Source organism: Microtus oregoni, unplaced genomic scaffold (assembly GCF_018167655.1).
Source record: "Microtus oregoni isolate MIOR12 unplaced genomic scaffold, Mior012 000005F_ref0000423, whole genome shotgun sequence".
Taxonomy (NCBI): domain Eukaryota; kingdom Metazoa; phylum Chordata; class Mammalia; order Rodentia; family Cricetidae; genus Microtus; species Microtus oregoni.
This window is the reverse complement of record NW_024543064.1, coordinates 42,591,389-42,608,101: the sequence shown is the minus strand read 5'-3', so window position 1 is coordinate 42,608,101 and position 16,713 is coordinate 42,591,389. Positions and strand designations below refer to the sequence as shown.

Here is a 16,713-nt window from a genome sequence, read left to right as displayed (position 1 = left end):
CCATGCAAGTGTGGCTGAAACATGAATCTTCAGAAGTCTAATGTACTAAACAGTTCCTTTCTTGGTTTGGAATGGCTCCATGCCCACCCATGTCTGTCTGTCTGTCTGTCTCACTGTGTGTGTGTGTGTGTGTGGTGGGGCTCATACATAATGTGTATGTGAACTAGGAATCAACCTAAGACTATTGTTCTTCAGGCATTTCTCTTTCTTTTTGTTCTGCGGTGAGGGGACTGTTTGGAGACAGGGTATCTCATTGCCTGAAGTCATCCATTTGGCTGGGCTGTCTCAGCAAGCCCTAGGAATGTGCCTGTCTCCACCTCCCCAGCACAAGTATGTGCCACCATGCCCAGCTTTACATGAATTATGCGTATTGAGTTCAAGTTCTCATAATAAGCATTTTACCAACTGAGTTATCCTTCTAGGCCCTGTCAAATTATTTTCTATTAGGCCTTTTTATGTGGTTTTATTTCTTAACTTTGTTTCGTTTTCCTGCTCTGTATGTTTATAAATACATCAATAGTAAGAGATTTTTCTAGTTTGTTTTTTTTTGTTTGTTGTTTTTTGTGATAGGGTCTCATTGTAAACCTTGCTGGGCAGGTACTTGCTATATAGAGTAGGCTGATTCAAACTTACGGAGATCTGTCTACCTCTACTTCTTTGTTACTGGCATTGAAGGTCTGTATAACGACACCCACCCAGCTTAATAATAAAAGTCTTTTTTAATTATGGCATATAATACGCAGAAATGTTAGGTGAATGATATTTTTATATTCATGTAGTCCATCAAGATTGTCTTATAAGATATAAGACATTCTCCCATCTGAAAGTAGTTTTATCTTGTGAAAACGTTTTGAAATCCTGCAAATGTGTTTAAGGACAAAGCAGTTAACATGTATCAAGCATGGAGATTACGTTTCTTTTCCCTAGCAATGCTTTCTTGCAGTATTTACTGTGCACAAGGACTCTGAATCTTACTGTGTGATCCTAGAAGCCACACAAATTTGTGTTCTCTACTTTCAGGAAGCAATTGCAGCTCTGGCAGTGAAGGAGAACCAGCAGCTCTGCATGCTGGAATCTGTGTCCGGCAGCAATCTGTGTCCACCAAAGACGCCCTAATTGCTGGAGAGGCTTTGTCTCTTCTTGTTACGTGCCTACAGCTTCGGAGTCAGCAATTGGGTAAGGAGATGGCTTATTAGTAATTTGTTTCTTTGGGAGAAAACTAGATTTGTCAGGAATTGACATTGCTTTATAAAAAGCTTCTTTTAGTGAGAGAAGGGGTGAAGAGAATAAGGATGTAGCACAGCTGAAAATGGTGCTGGAGTGATGTATTCTATAGGAATAGTTGAGTGTTTTATGAGCCTTTTGTGTACATACATACATACATATATGCATTTGTGTCAACACACAAAACTCTACATCAGTTGTTTTAGGACCCTATGTCTGCCCTGTGGGAAATTATTATAACTAAGGAATTGAAGCCCCCAGGCTACTAGTTTATAATAAATTAGATGTTCCTGGTAATAACTCCATCATTAAAATTTATGAAACCTAGTCCTGGCTCCATAATCTTTCTGACTTCAAGTGGGTGGTGATGCTGGGCCTTAGTCTTGCGGTATCTCTGCTCTGTCCTCTCTTTTTCTTGGTAATTCTATCCAGTTTCATAGCCTTAACTCCGCATAGACACTAACATCCAACACATTAGTTTCAGTCTGGGGCTTGGGCCACTCTTCTCGTAGCTCTACGTGAGGTATCTCACACCTAACCTGTCCAGGATGAACTTTGATTTTGTCCATAGCTCTCAAAAATTCTCCCAAATTATGGGCAATCCCAGCCTTCTGCATACTCTGGCTAAGAACCTTGGAATAACTATTACATTTTATTGTATCTGTATCTATTCTGGGAGCGCAGCCTTCTTCAGATTGTATTTGTAACCCTGTTGTGGTTGGTACTTTCAAACTGCTGTCATCTCTTAATCAGACTGTACCAATGTTGACCTAATTTATCTCCCTACTTCTGCCCTTGCAGTTTATTCTTCATGCATAACCAGAGAGAGCCATTTAATGTATTGGTCAGATTATACCATTCCTTCTTCAGAACTTTCAAGCTTCTCTCTTCATCTACAGTAAAAACCAAGTCTTTACTAAATCTCCAAAACCCACTCAATCCACTATACCAGTGATTCTGTTTTCCCCCTCTTCTACTTTGTCCCTGACTCACAGACAGCTCTGCTATTTCCTCAGCACACGAGCTATGTTCCCGCCATAGGCTTTTCCACTGGTTGTTCCCCCTTTCTCTTAATGCTCTTTCTTCATCTACAAGTCTTTGCATACATAATGTATGTATGCATTAGACATTCCCTGACCATCTTTCCAAAAGTTAAAGCCTTCCCTGTGCCCTCACACAACCCAAGCCCTTCAACTTACTCTTTCAACATCATTTCTTTTTATAGCCTTCAATATAATACACTTATTTATCATGGCATTGCCACCATCCCCTTTCTGCCAACTATGTTGTGAGCTCTACTAAGCCAGAGACGTGTTCATTTTTTTCCCTGCTGAATTGCTGAATCTCCAGCACCCAAACTCTGCCTAAGGATGCTCTCAGGAAATACTTAGAAACAGTGTATTAGCAGTTCACTTTCAGATGTGTACTAATTGTCTAGTCTTAGCTGTAATTATTTAGACCACCAGAGATACAGAATTAATGATCATGGTGTATTTTTTATAGTTTATTTTTATTTCATGTATAATTAGTGTTTTACCTACATGTATGTCTAGTTACAGACAGTTGTGAGCTGCCATGTGGGTGCTGGGGATTGAACCTAGGTCCTCTGGAAGAGCAGCCAGTGTTCTTGACCACTGAGCCACCTCTTCAATCCCAATGGTGTATTTTTTTTAACATTCAAACTAATTGTATAATTAATTAATTAAAGTAGTATCTGTAGAGATTTTCCTTTAGAACAAATGCATTTGAAGAGTTTTATATGAAAAGCATAAATCATTATTAAATAGCTTTTCAAACCTGTACCATACTATTTATTTATTTATTTATTTATTTATTTATTTGGGATTTCTGCCTCCTCCCTGTCACAGCCTCCCATTTCCCTCCCCCGATCAAGTCCCCCTTTACTGGAATTGTTTGATTTAGAGATTTTTCAAGTTGAAAAAATACAGCTTCTCCACGTTTTTTATCATGTTTTCTTTTATCATGTATAAACTTAGTTTAGATTGTATTTTTTATTGTTAGCACTGGTAATTTATAAAGTTATTCTGTAACTGGTACATACGAGATAGTGGTGCTAAGATGTGCAAAGCTACACATTCAGTTCCCTGGGATTTCTGGACAGACATGGGATGATCCTAGGGTTTGACTCTGTTTAGAAAGGAGAAAAATTTCTGCTTAAGTTTGAGCTTAGGAAATTACAAATACCAACATTTTGTAGGTACACCACCTAATTAATTCTTTTTCCTCCCTCATTCTCCTTAGCATCTTTCTATAATTTGCCATGTGTTGCTGATTTTATCATTGACATTTTGCTTGGATCACCAAGTGCTGAGGTAAGGATTTCTGTTCCTTAGAAAACCTTTTGCTGGTATTGTTATGGGCTTTCATAAATGCCACCACTCTGAAGGAAAAGTGACCATTTGGACTACTGCCTGCCTTCTGTCTCTTCCTCCACAGTCCAACAGAACTTTCAGCACTGGTGGTGGAACTAATTGAGGTTTGATTTTGTTGTTGTTGTCGTTGTTGTTGATAATGACCAAAGAGCAGCCTCTGGTGTTGATCATCTGTGACCTGCAAGGGCAGCAGGAATTAAGCTTTAACATGTTGGTCAGAGTCTGGAGAGATCACCTTCAAACCATGAACTTTAATTATGTTTTATTTCTTTCATATGTGACCATGAACATGAACTTTTTAAATATTTGAAAATGGCGTTTTCTGACTTTTATTTTCATTGAGTTAAAGACCTGTTGACTCAAAGTAATGATTAGTTTCCAAATCACTCCCCCCCCCCACACACACACACACACCTGGTTTTTCAAGACAGGGTTTCTCTGTGTAACCCTGGCTGTCCTGGCGCTACCTCTGTAGACCAGGCTGGCCTTGAACTCACTGAGATCCATCTAACTCTGCCGCCCAAATGCTGGGCTGAGATTAAAGGTGTGTGCCACCACCACCCAGCAACACATTTATTTTTAATTAATCCATTTACTCAGCAGAGTCTTTAGCATTCAAACTTAGAGTGGTTACACCTTTCTAACATCTCTCAGTCACTCGAATGAGTAAATGGTGTGAATTTCCAGAGTGTCGCTTTTTAAGTGGTCTGGAATGTTGACGACCCATCCTTGACCACTGATCCCATTTCAGATCCGCCGTGTTGCCTGCGATCAGCTGTACACACTCAGTCAGACAGATACTTCAGCCCATCCAGAAGTACAGAAGCCAAATCAGTTCCTCTTAGGAGTCATTCTCACAGCTCAGCTGCCTCTCTGGTCCCCAACCAGTATCATGAGAGGAGTCAACCAGAGGTATGTAATACAAAGAGAATCTGGAAAGGTGATTGTTTATACTACTCCTGTGGAGTTCATACGGTTCTTGAGACAGAGGATTTCTTTCCTCATCTAGCTCCAGGCTCTGCATATTTTCTCCCACACAGGACAAGAGAGCTAAATACCACCAGGCTCCCTTCTCCATCATCCTTTTTCCCACCTTACTCTCCCTAATTGGTACAGTCCTGAGGTTATTTGAGCCAGTTTCTTGGGTCGAGGTCACACTTTTCTGTCTTCTTGCATGTTGCTTCCTCAGCTCAGATATCTTATGGAGTCTGTAGATGATTCTGGGTAGTTTGGTCATCTTAAGACTTTGTTTTCTAATCTATAAACATGAGATGACTCATTATGTCATGTTTAATTTCTCCAGCAGTGTTTATCACTTTACTGCATAAGACTTCTCTCCTTGATTAAGTTGAACCTCAAGTAGTTTATTATTCTTGGTACCATTGTAAAATTGTCTTCTTAATTTACTTCTCAGATTTTGCACTTTATAAAAAAAATTTATTTAAAAGTTTTTTTTTTTGTTTTCATTTTACATACCAACCACGGTTTCCCTTCCCTCCCCTCCACTCACTCCCCCTCCCCTTATCCCACCCCACTCCCCATCTACTGAACAGAAAGGGTAATAGCTCCCATGGGGAGTCAACAAAGACGTATCAAGTTGTTCAGGACCAAGCCTCTACTGCCTGTATCGAGGCTGAGCAAGATATCCCACCATAGGGAATGGGCTCCAAAAAGCTAGTTCAAGTACTAGGGACAAATCTTGGTCCCACTGCCAGTGAGCTCACAGACTACCCAAGCCACAGAACTGTCACCCACATTCAGAGGGCCTAGTTTGTTCCTATGCAGGTTCCCTCGCTGTCAGTTCAGAGTCAGTGAGCTCCCACTAGCTTGCATCAGCTTTCTCTGTGTGTTTCCCCAACATGATCTTGACCCCTTCACTTTTATAATCTCTCTTCCCTCTCTTCCACTGAACTCCAGGAGCTCAGCCCAGTGCTTAGCGGTGAATCTCTTCATCTGTTTCCTTCAGTTACCAGATAAAGGTTCTATGATGGCAGTTAGGGTAGTCACCAATGACAGGAGAAGGCCAGTTCAGGCACCCTCTCCACTATTGCTAGGAGTCTTAGCTGGGGTCATCCTTGTGGATTCTTGGGAGTTTCCCTCACGCCAGATTTCTCCCTAATCCCATAATGACTCCCTCTATCAAGATATCTCTTTCCAGGATATTCTCTCCCTCTCTGTCCCTCCCCCAACTCAGCCATCCCATTCCCTCATGTTCTCCTTCACCCTTCCCTCCGCTTTACCCCCCACCTCCCCTCCCATTTTGCTCAGGAGATCTTACCTATTTCCCCTTCCCAGGGGCATCTATGTCAGATTTTACACTGTTTGTGGGAGAATCACAACTTACTTTTGTTTGTTGACTTTTATACCCTGTAACTTTGATAAATTAACAGGGTGCAGGTCAAATCTTTAGGGTTTTCCATATATTAATATAAGTTTTTCAGATTAGTGGACAGATAAGTCCATTTCTACTTCTCCAATTTGGATTCCTTTTTTCTTGCATGCTTGCTCTGACTAGAAACTTCAGTGTGCTGTTGAATAGAGAAGATGAAAGTGGCCTTCATGCTCTTAGGAAAAAGCTCCCAGTCTTAGACTATTAAATGGGAGGTCCCCTGGAGTTTTTATAAGTGGCCTTTACTATGTCGAGGTAGAGCCTTTGGTTTCCACAGAGTATTTTACAGTTGGTCAGGCCCTTTTTTGTTAGACTTATTATTTTTATTTAACGTGTATGGATGTGTCTGTGTACCATTTGTGTTCCTGGTGCCTGTAGAGACCAGAAGAGGTGGGATCATCTGGCACTGAAATGTTGGGAACCAAACGCATGCCCTCTGCAAGAGCAGCAAGTGCTTTTCACCTCAGCCATGTTTCCAGCCTCCATGGTGAATGCTTTTATCTGTATCTCCAGAGCCGATTTGTGTGGCCTTCTTCACTCCCTTTCTGTTAATGTGGTGGTTCAGTGATTTTTTTTTTCCATGTTTGACTGTCACTGCATTCCAGGAAATCAGTCCTTGTTCATATTACACGAACCTTTAAGTGTATTGACAGGATTTTTGCTTTAGCAATTATGAGAGATGTTATATTCTAGTTTTCTTGTGGGATCTTTGTCTGGCTTAGGTATTAGGATAGTATTGTCCTTATAAGAGTTAGAAATGTTGCCTTCTCTCTTCAGGGTCCTAAAAGAGTTTGAGAAGGACCACTGTTGTGTTTTAATTGTTTGGTAAAATTTGCCAGTAAAGCTTCCTAGCATAGTACTTTTCTTAGCTGGGAGCTGTTTTAGTTCTGTTTTATTAATGGTTGAGTCCTGTAATTTTTTTTATTTCACCTTGAATATTTTTCTGTACAGTTGCTTATGGTACTCTCATAACCTTTTTTCTGTAAAATCAGCGGGAACATTCTCACTTTGATTTCCAAGTTTAATACTTGAGTTTTTTGATGATTTTGTTGTTGTTGTTGTTTTGTCAATCTAACTAAAGATATCAAGGTATTTCTTAATTTTGTAATTTTTTGATCCATTTTGAACTTTTTAAAATGTGTACATTTTCTGGACGAGCAGTGTCCTTGAGTTGTGTGACAGTCTCACCTGTTTGTGGGGCTTCACTAAAGGATTAGCTGTGTGTGTCAACATTTGTTATACTTACACATTTTCTAATGCAGCCATAAATAATTTATTTATTTTTATTTTATGTGCATTGGTGATTTGCCATGGGTGTCAGGTCCCCTGGAACTGGAATTAGAGACAATTGTGAGCTGCCACGTGGGTGCTGGGAATTGAACTCAGAACCTCTGGAAGAACAGTCAGTGCTCTTAACCTCTCAACCATCTCTCCAGCCCCATAGTTGTGTATTTTTAGTAATGAAAAATAATTGTTTAGTAATTTAAAACTCATTTTCAGGAAATAGTTTACCTAGTAGACATCTGAACTAAAAGTAGATATCTTCTTTTTCCCTTGTAGAATTGGAACTTTTTCTAGGTGAAGTTTTCGTAAACATAAATGTATTTATTTGAAGGTTGGTGGTTCTCAGGTGGAAGTTTTCAGCTGTTTAAGAAGTTGAAGCTGTTGGGCTTGTCCTCACTGTGAGAGTTACTTAATTCCTCTACACTTGAGGAAAAAAGCAAAATGGAGAGTGCTCCAGAGGTGACTCGGTGGTGAAGAGCACTTGTTGCACTTGCAGAGAACCTGGGTTCATTTCCCAGCATCCACATGGTAATATCCATAACCCCAGTTCCATGGGATCCAGTGCCCTCTTCTGGCTTCTGTGGATACCAACAATACACATGAGGCACATGCCTACATGCAGATAAAACATTCACAAGTAAAATAAAATGAATAAATATTTTCTAAAAAAAAGGACAAACCATGAGATGAGACCTTTTGTGACAGTCTCTTGACTTTTGAAGCGGCTTTAAAGGTTTTATACAATTGAATAGTTATACTTTTCATGAATTTGATGTTTGTATCTCATAACATTTTAAAAATATCTTAATTTGGTATATGATTAGCAATTACCAAATCTTACTATGTCACTAGTCACCAAGGTTTTTGTGTGTCTGTTTATTTTTAACCCTCAAAAGACCTGAGTTTGGACATTTTATTATTTGTATTTTTAAAAAATCTTGGTTCATTATACTTGCTTGAGCCATTTATATCTATTTGAATATACTAACACGTTTATTTTATAATAAGACTATAATAAACATTTAAAAATTATAAGACTGATAGAAAGGAGGTGTCCATGGACTCTAATTATAAGTAGTAGAGCCAAGATTGAAACCAATCTGATTCTACTGTCTGTGCTCATGTCCACTGTAATACAGTCTTGTTCTAGAATATGTGCTCCCATCTACTGTAACACAGTTTGATTCTAGAATTTGTGCTCTTGTTCACTGTAATACAGTTCTAGAACCGGTGCTCTTGTCCACTTTAATACAGTCTGGTTCTAGAACCTGTGCTCTTATCCACTTTGATACAGTCTGGTTCTAGAACCTGTGCTCCTATCCACTGTAATACAGTCTGATTCTAGAATCTGTGCTCCTGTCTACTCTAATACATTTTGGTTCTAGAACCTGTGCTCCTATCCACTGTAATACAGTGTGATTCTAGAGCCTGTGTTCCTACCCACTATGATAGAGTTGTAGAAGTACCCTGTAATCTACATAATTTCTGTTTCTCCTTTTACTCTGCTTTATTCTTCTTCTTCATGCTTGTTTGATATTTGTCATCAGTCTTTCTTGTTCTTTTATTCAGTGTTTCTTAAAATAGCTCCATGTGGTTCGTTGGTATGTAATGGTTCATATTTGAATGAACAAATGCAATCAGTGCTTATGTTATTCTAAAACATGATACATTTAGTGATTTTCCTTCTCTTTACACAGTTATTCCTAGAATACAATTTGACAAAATTATTAATTTATTTCATGCTAAAATAGATATTTAATGTAAGTAATTATATGGTTGGGAAAATTATCTTGTTCAACTTGTGATCTTATTTTTAAAAGAAAAATACAGTATTTTTTAAAATCAGCCTCTTTTTAGTAACTGAAATCTATCTGATTTATAGACTGCTGTCTCAGTGTATGGAGTATTTTGATTTGCGGTGCCAGTTATTAGATGATCTGACAAGTAAGTAAACATCTCACTGGGACTGGGGGCGATATTAGACATATGTGACCTGCCTGTGACAAAACAGGAAGACAGTCATTTTGTTGTTTTGATTTGTTTTGTTTCATATTTTTTTTTCTAGACAAGGTTTCTCTGTGAAACAGCCCTGGCTGTCCTGAAACTCACTTAGTAGACCAGGCTGGCCTTGAACTCACAGAGATCTACCTACCTCTGCCTCTGGAGTGCTGGGATTTTAAAGGCATGTACCACCACTGCCCAGCTGACATTTTGAATGTTGTATTTTGTTTTCTTGGAAATCCATATGCCATTGACGTCTACTTCTCTTCCGTACCCAACCAGTGTATAGAGAAAGCTGGTTAACTCATTTGTAGTTGAACTAAGAGAATTAACATGAGGAATCTTGGTCTCTAGTGTAATTTATTCTGTCACATTTTATTTTTTAAGGTTTATTTTTACTTTGTTTTTGTGTACATGTTTGCATTTGTGTGGATGTATACATGTATACATGGGCGCCTGCAGAGGCCAGAAAGAAGGTATTAGATCCCTAAGACTGGAGTTAACTGGCTGTTGTAAGCTACCTGATGTGAACACTGGAAACTGAACGTAGGTCCTCTGGGAGAGAAGTCAGTGCCTTTAACCACTGAGCACCTCTCCAGCCCCTGTTCTGTCAGTCAGGGCGATTATTTCAGAGCTAATGGAATCAGGCGAAGCATGTTGATAGTGACAGAGGTCAGTCAGTGTCTAAAGTAGCAGTATTAGAACTTGCATTTTAGAATGAGGAGATTTTACCCATCTGTACTTTTAAATAATGTAAATATATTATAAAGAATGCAAATGTCCTTTGTAAATTTTAGCTCTTCAGACCAAGTGTTTCATATATTCCCTACTGTTTACCCCCAAATTCACTTCAGATTACAAGAAATAAAATTCAGGATCAATAAAAATATTGATTGGAGTAGAACATCAAAGCGAGATGAAATAAACACCCCCTCTCTATTGACAAGTTGTACAGCCCACCCAGAATTTGGTGATGAGGTTCCTAGAGGACTAAAGGGACAGCACATGGTTCTCTGTGCCCTAGAAAAAGAAACAGATTGGTTTCTCAAAAGAAAGAAATCTTTCCAGAACTTCATTCTAAGAGAAATTTAATGTAAAAAGTATTTCTTCTTGCAAATGGTCACAAAGCTCTGGTATCTGGTGACTGATACACCTCAGCAACAGCTCTGCAAGCAGGTGCTTTCATGACGTTCAGATCAGATCTCAGTCTCTAAGCACTGTGATGAAATTGGCTTGTTGGAGACTGGGAAACATAGTTGAACTGTGTGCCTTGACTCGAGTATGGGGTGTTTATGTGTAGAGAATGGGACCATATCCAAGTAACTACCTAACCTAATTGATACTTTTCAGCCATGCTTCCAGTGCAGAATTTGGTTGTCAGTCCTTGTTTGGCAGGGTAAGGGAGAGATTTGCTACAAAAACAGAATTATTCTCTGGAGTTTGATTCATTGTTTAGAGATGTAGGATTATAATGCTTGACCTTTCTCTTGAGTAGATCTTCCTCTTTGGTTTAGAAAGCACAGTGAAGAACCTTAGTTCTCATTACTGGCCATTCCTCCCTTTTCTTGGGAGATCTTGTTTCCTAAACCAGGTGCTTTGTTAGAGCAATGATTGTCTCCATTGTCTCATACTTAATGGATAACTTGGTAGCCCACACAGCAGGTGCAGTCGAGTGTTTAGTTTATGCAGGACATAGCCTTGATAGTATCTGCACCAGAAGGTTTTGTGAGTTCTGTAAAGTTAAAGATTAGGACTTGACTCTGCTTCTTATTCAGGACTTTGATTTCATGAATAAAAAATGTTTCTTTGTGATAGATATCTACCTCCTCACTTTTACCCTCTTCTCAGCCTCAGAAATGGAACAGTTACGAATCAGCCCAGCTATCATGCTTGAAGATGAGATTACATGGCTGGATAACTTTGAACCTAATCGAACGGCAGAATGTGAGACCAGTGAAGCAGACAACATCTTATTGGCAGGACATTTGCGGCTCATTAAGACCCTGCTTTCACTCTGTGGGGCAGAAAAGGAAATGCTTGGTAATTATTGCTTCTTTTTATTGTGTGGAAGAGTGTACCTTAGTTCTCAGTTATTGCCAGTGTTGTGTGTAATTGGGACAATATGTTAATTGCTAAATGTTCCATGAAAAATTGACCTTTTAGGAGTAAGGAATTGTCTACAATTTTAGTAACTAGCAAACCATAGGGTGTTTTTACCTGTGTCATTAAATCACGTAGAGAATTTTACATTGTTCAAAATAGTCATATCATATAACTTTTAATATCAAGTAAAAGTTATAATTCAGACTAGGTTTATCTCTTTTGCTGTTACATAGTTTATAACATATCTTCATTCTTATAAGGATGATTCTTATCTGAGGAGGTAATCACCAGCCATTACCTCCTCAGTGTTGGAGAAAATGTTAAGATTTCCCCTGAAGTACAGTTATAATTTGAAAATATATATCCAGATGCTATAAATTATATTCAGAAAGCAAACTGGAATATAACTTCCATAGTTAATGCACTAACTTGACTCTCTACAATCTTCCTGGATATTGAGGATACATAGAAAAGAGTGATCTTAACCAGAAAGAAGGAGTATCATTTTGCCTGAAGGAGATAGGCTTAAAAGTTTCATTAGCCCTTGTGTGGAGGACTTCTGTTGTCCAGAGTAAGCCTTACTCACTCAGAACATTCTACTTGTGGTGTTCTCGGCACTTGTGTTTCTGGGGTGAGAGCATAGACTCCTAAAAGAAGGCACATCACCTGACTGCTTTTGACTTTGATCGTGGTCCCACCGCTCCACAGATCTGTGCCACACAGTAAGCTCTCAACAAGTTAGCTTTAACTTGAACCGGATGCATTGCTGTTGGGTGGCCTCGGGGGCCTGTGCTGCTCTGATTGGAAAATGCAATAGGATCTTTGAATTAAAATCTGTGTTCATCTTCAATGTGGTATTATGCTCTGTTCCAGGTTCATCACTCATTAAACCATTGTTAGATGACTTCCTTTTCCGAGCTTCTAGAATTATTTTAAATAGTCATTCTCCAGCCGGCAGTGCCGCCATCAGTCAACAGGACTTTCATCCAAAGTATGGAAAATGCACGTTGTGTTCAGTTTTGGTAAAATCTCTTAATTCACAACTGTAGTCAAAAGATTTTCTTAACTTGGAGTTTGTCTTCCATCATGTGAGTTTGTTTGTCCTCTGTTTTCTACTACATTGCACACAAATGCACGCAAATGAGCTTTGTGTAACATGTGCCTAGCATATAGTGAGCACAGAGAAAGTGCTAATAAGCTCTCATCATCAAGGCGGGATAGTAAGTAACTATGGTCAGTAACAAGTTCCAAGTGAAACAGAGGTGGTAGGAATTATGTATAGGGATTGGGAGGATAGCTCAGTGGTAAAGCACACACTTAGCTATGTGGGAGGTCTTGAGTTCAAGCCCCAGCACCAAAGGGAGAATAAAGAACTACCTCCAACTAAACAGACTCCAAGTATAGGCTTCAGGATTTTTTAGAAGAAGGTTCTAGAGCCTTGTCATTTATTGGGTCATACTCTGTTCTCATATCTGCAATTGCTAGTAATTTATTACAGTTCTGATTTTGGAATCAAGGTTTTATATTAATCTTTGAGGATATAAATGTGAAATATCCATGTATTTTGTGACCCTGCTCAAGCTATATTCAGACTTTAGTCCATAGAAAAGGCAGCAATAAGCTTTAACTTAACTTGTTACGAGCTGAACTTAATTTTCATAAGAATAGTGTTACCTGACTAACTCTGAAGAGACTCTTAATTTCAGAGATAGCTGGTACAGGCAAGGCATAATAAGCACTATGAGGAGTCACATGAAGTGTCATGTGTAAATACTTTTCTAGCTAGAGATTCCCTTGTTAGCAGAATAGACTGGAAGGCAAGGAGAGGAAATTATTAGAGCTCTTGGATTATCCTTAGGACTGTGGCTTCCATCTTCATCCCTGTCTGGTCTTGTCTTGGAATATTTAACACTAGATCTCTGGGGCTCAAATTAAAGTTCCAGAAATTGTTAGAATTTTGATTTTTCAGTAAACATAAAGATTTAATGAAAATTTTTATTGATGAATCCTTCCCTTTTTTATTAAAAATAATAAAATCCTGTATAATGCCTGGAATAGAAAAGCAGACATTTTCCACCCTCCCCAGTTTACTAAGCTTGTTCATTCATTACAGTGACCTTTCCACCAAAACCTTGAGGCAAAAAACATATGAACCCTCTTTCTGAAAGTCAGTGCACGCTTGTCACAGTAACAACAGCTGCTCCCACAGGTGCCTCCTGTCCATTTCTTGCCATCCTTTTCAATCCATACGTATAGATAAGGATTAAATGACAATGCCACCTCTGTGGCCTTGTCCTTAATGTCAGGTACAGTGCTAACCCTAGAGCCCCAGAGTCCCATGCAGAGGTTGGATGTCCTCTTTTCTGTGTATCCATTTTAATCTGTTATCACTTATCACTTATAAAAAAAAAAAACAAATCTGTTATCACTTGAATAATGCACCACTGGCTTTAATGATAGTTGAATTACTGCCCAGGCTGAGAGGCAGGCAGCAGAGGAAATCTGTTTTCCTGCATGTTGCTTTCACACATTGATTTGACAGGCTATTTCTGTCTCCATTTTCTGTAACAGAGTAGAAGACTGGTTAGTGTCATTAGAGAATTATTGACCATCTGGCATACTTGAAATGTTTGTAGACATCTATTCTTATTTTCATAGCTTCCTTTTTCTTAATTGAGAGAATTTTGTTGATTGTTATCAGGCTAAGAATTAATAGCTCTGAAATACCTTCCTGCCGCCTGTATTTAGGGCATGCATATATGTATATATATGACTCAATTTCCAGCATAGGCCTAACTGAACTATTAAAGCAATTGTAGTGTTTACACTCTGATTTTGGAGGTTGATTTTGAAGATAGCTTGTGCTTTTGTTCTTAGGTGTAGTACAGTAAATAGCCGATTGGCAGCCTATGAAGTTCTTGTGATGTTAGCTGACAGCTCACCTTCAAATCTTCAGATTATTACAAAAGAACTACTGTCAATGCATCATCAGCCTGACCCTGCTCTCACCAAGGAATTTGATGTAAGTTTTTAGACCTAATGATATACTTAGTTGTTTGTATTCCTATAAGTGGAGGCTTGAGGTTGATAATAGTGTCTTCTGTCATTGTTTGCTTGGTTTTGCTGAAGCAGAGGATCACTTGTACCCAGAACTGATAGACTAGTTAGCCAGCTTGCTTTGGGAACCCAAACTCCAGTCTTCACTTTACCTACAAAGCCATCAATCATCCCAGCCTTTATTTAACTTTTTAGAGTGGTCTCTTAAATATATAATTTATATTTACTTTTTTGGCAGAAATGTGTATGCCAGGGAGTATGTATGGTGGCTAGGACAAGTTGCAGGAGTTGGTTCCCACCTTCCACTACTATATGAGACCTGGGGGTTAAACTCAGGTTTTCAGGCTTTACAGCAATTGTCTTTACCCAATGAGATACTTCTCTAGTTCCTAAATATATAAATTTAAGACTGAATTTGCATTATCCTAACCACAACCAAGTCTATCTTTTTTTTTTTTTGGCATGGCATGTTTACATACTAAAATCAACTTTAACCATGCTTCATCATTATTATGAAATAGCCTTTCAGTTAGGGGTGAGCTATTTTCAAACTGACCAATAGTTAACCTCAATTAAAAAGTAGCCTTCTTTAATTTTTGTTAATTTATTTTATATTTTTGTGTTTTGAGTAAGTGTATGTTAGCACAGTGCCAGGCACTTGAATTATAAAGCCAGATAAATTGAATAAGATTCATAGAGTTTAGCATATGTTAAGAAAGGTTTTAGACTTTTGAATTTGAAAAATGAGCATACTACTCAGCTGTCAGGCAGTGGAATGGACAGACCCATCAATGGATTGTCTCAGCACTGTGAGGTATGGTGTGAGTTGGAGGTGTGTCATGAGTGCTATACTAACACAGAGTAGCACTTGATTGTGTATCTTAAAATGCTTCTAGAGAAGTTGAAACTTAAAATAGAGGCTTAAAGACAAGGAATGCTCATTGAAGCAAAAAAGGCTTTCATTACACTCCAACAATGAGAAGGCTGAGGGAAAGCTGTGGAGCCTCTTGCTGTATATTAGGATGTGCGGAAAGGAAATAAGGTGCAGGGGCGCTGGACGCCTGGCTAGGGATAAGAAGACACTGTCAAAGCTGTGTTTGCTTTCTCCTCTTACATAAGGGAAATTCAGACTCCCTCTTAGCAAGTGTCTCTGAATACACAAGTTCAAACTGTAGGGATAGTTGTTCTGGTGAGAGGAGATAACACCTGTGAAGAAGTAGAAATTTATGTGAGCATTGAATTGGGGGAAAAAAGCTCACTTCTCTTGCTTTAGTTTGCAGTGTTTATTTTATGATGTGCTTTAGCCATGTGTGTGTTTGCTTCAAGTCAGGGATGATACCAACGTAAGGAATAAAGCAGTCTTAGATAAATGCTTTTTAAGCACTTAAAATGTTTTTTTGTGACTTAAAATAATCTGTGTTTTGTCCTACAAATGTAAGTACGTGTTAGCTCCTAGAAAGTACCTGCTGTCTGTTACTTCTGGTGTTAATGAAAAGCATGTGAGACCCAGTGATGCCTTGCGATCCAAAAGACATACATGTTTTTGTCAGCTGTTTGCTTATTACATGGATGCAGACACTGCATGTGGTGATATGGCACTCTCATTTCCACATGTAATCACACTACCCTTTGCACATGGAGAAGTGCTGTGTTGAACATTAGTCCAGGTGCTGCATCTGGATTGTTTCTACCCAGAAAAGCACTGTGTTAGGATCTGCATTATTTGATAACATTTGTAAGTAAAACGATGGGGTGTTTTTCTGTCATTTTAATTGTATGCTTACTAGAAAAAGTTTAATAGAAGAACATTACCTTGTATAAAAAAGAATACAAGCCTTCCTTGACTGCAAAGTTCCTCATGATAAATACTTCCTAGAACATTGTTCCTTTATTCAGAAAACTATGTCACTTGTTGTAGGCATCTAATGTACCTGCTTGATTAATGCCATAAAGCTTACACAACTAGATTGTAAGCTCTTGGAGATCAGGGACCATGAACATAACATTTCTGTTCTCTCTTACTCCCTGGTACAGTGCCTGGCACATGGTAGGTCCTTAATAAACACTCATTGATGATTAGTGAATGAATGCAGGTCTATATAGATGAGCTAACACGGGCTTTGTGCCACATATTTTATGAACAGAAAAGAAACATTAAGACCATTACATTTTGTCTTCTCACCAGCGCCTAACACAGGTACTTGAGGAACATAGGTTCTGTTGGTTTCGTTTCATACCCTGCTAGATGGATAAATTTGAGTC

At 38.7% G+C, this 16,713-nt stretch overlaps 1 protein-coding gene across 3 annotated transcripts in view; it reads left to right on the top strand.

Annotated features, from left to right (window-relative positions):
- The window catches only part of Usp24 (ubiquitin specific peptidase 24), a 143,530-nt gene that overhangs the window by 94,071 nt on the left and 32,746 nt on the right, over positions 1-16,713 (top strand). For all 3 annotated transcript variants that reach the window (XM_041651379.1, XM_041651378.1, XM_041651380.1), the window contains exons 36-42: positions 1,021-1,176; positions 3,487-3,557; positions 4,369-4,529; positions 9,173-9,234; positions 11,140-11,331; positions 12,268-12,385; positions 14,272-14,416. In XM_041651379.1, the coding sequence (XP_041507313.1) occupies positions 1,021-1,176; positions 3,487-3,557; positions 4,369-4,529; positions 9,173-9,234; positions 11,140-11,331; positions 12,268-12,385; positions 14,272-14,416 (905 nt within the window). The remainder of the gene's footprint in view (positions 1-1,020; positions 1,177-3,486; positions 3,558-4,368; positions 4,530-9,172; positions 9,235-11,139; positions 11,332-12,267; positions 12,386-14,271; positions 14,417-16,713) is intronic.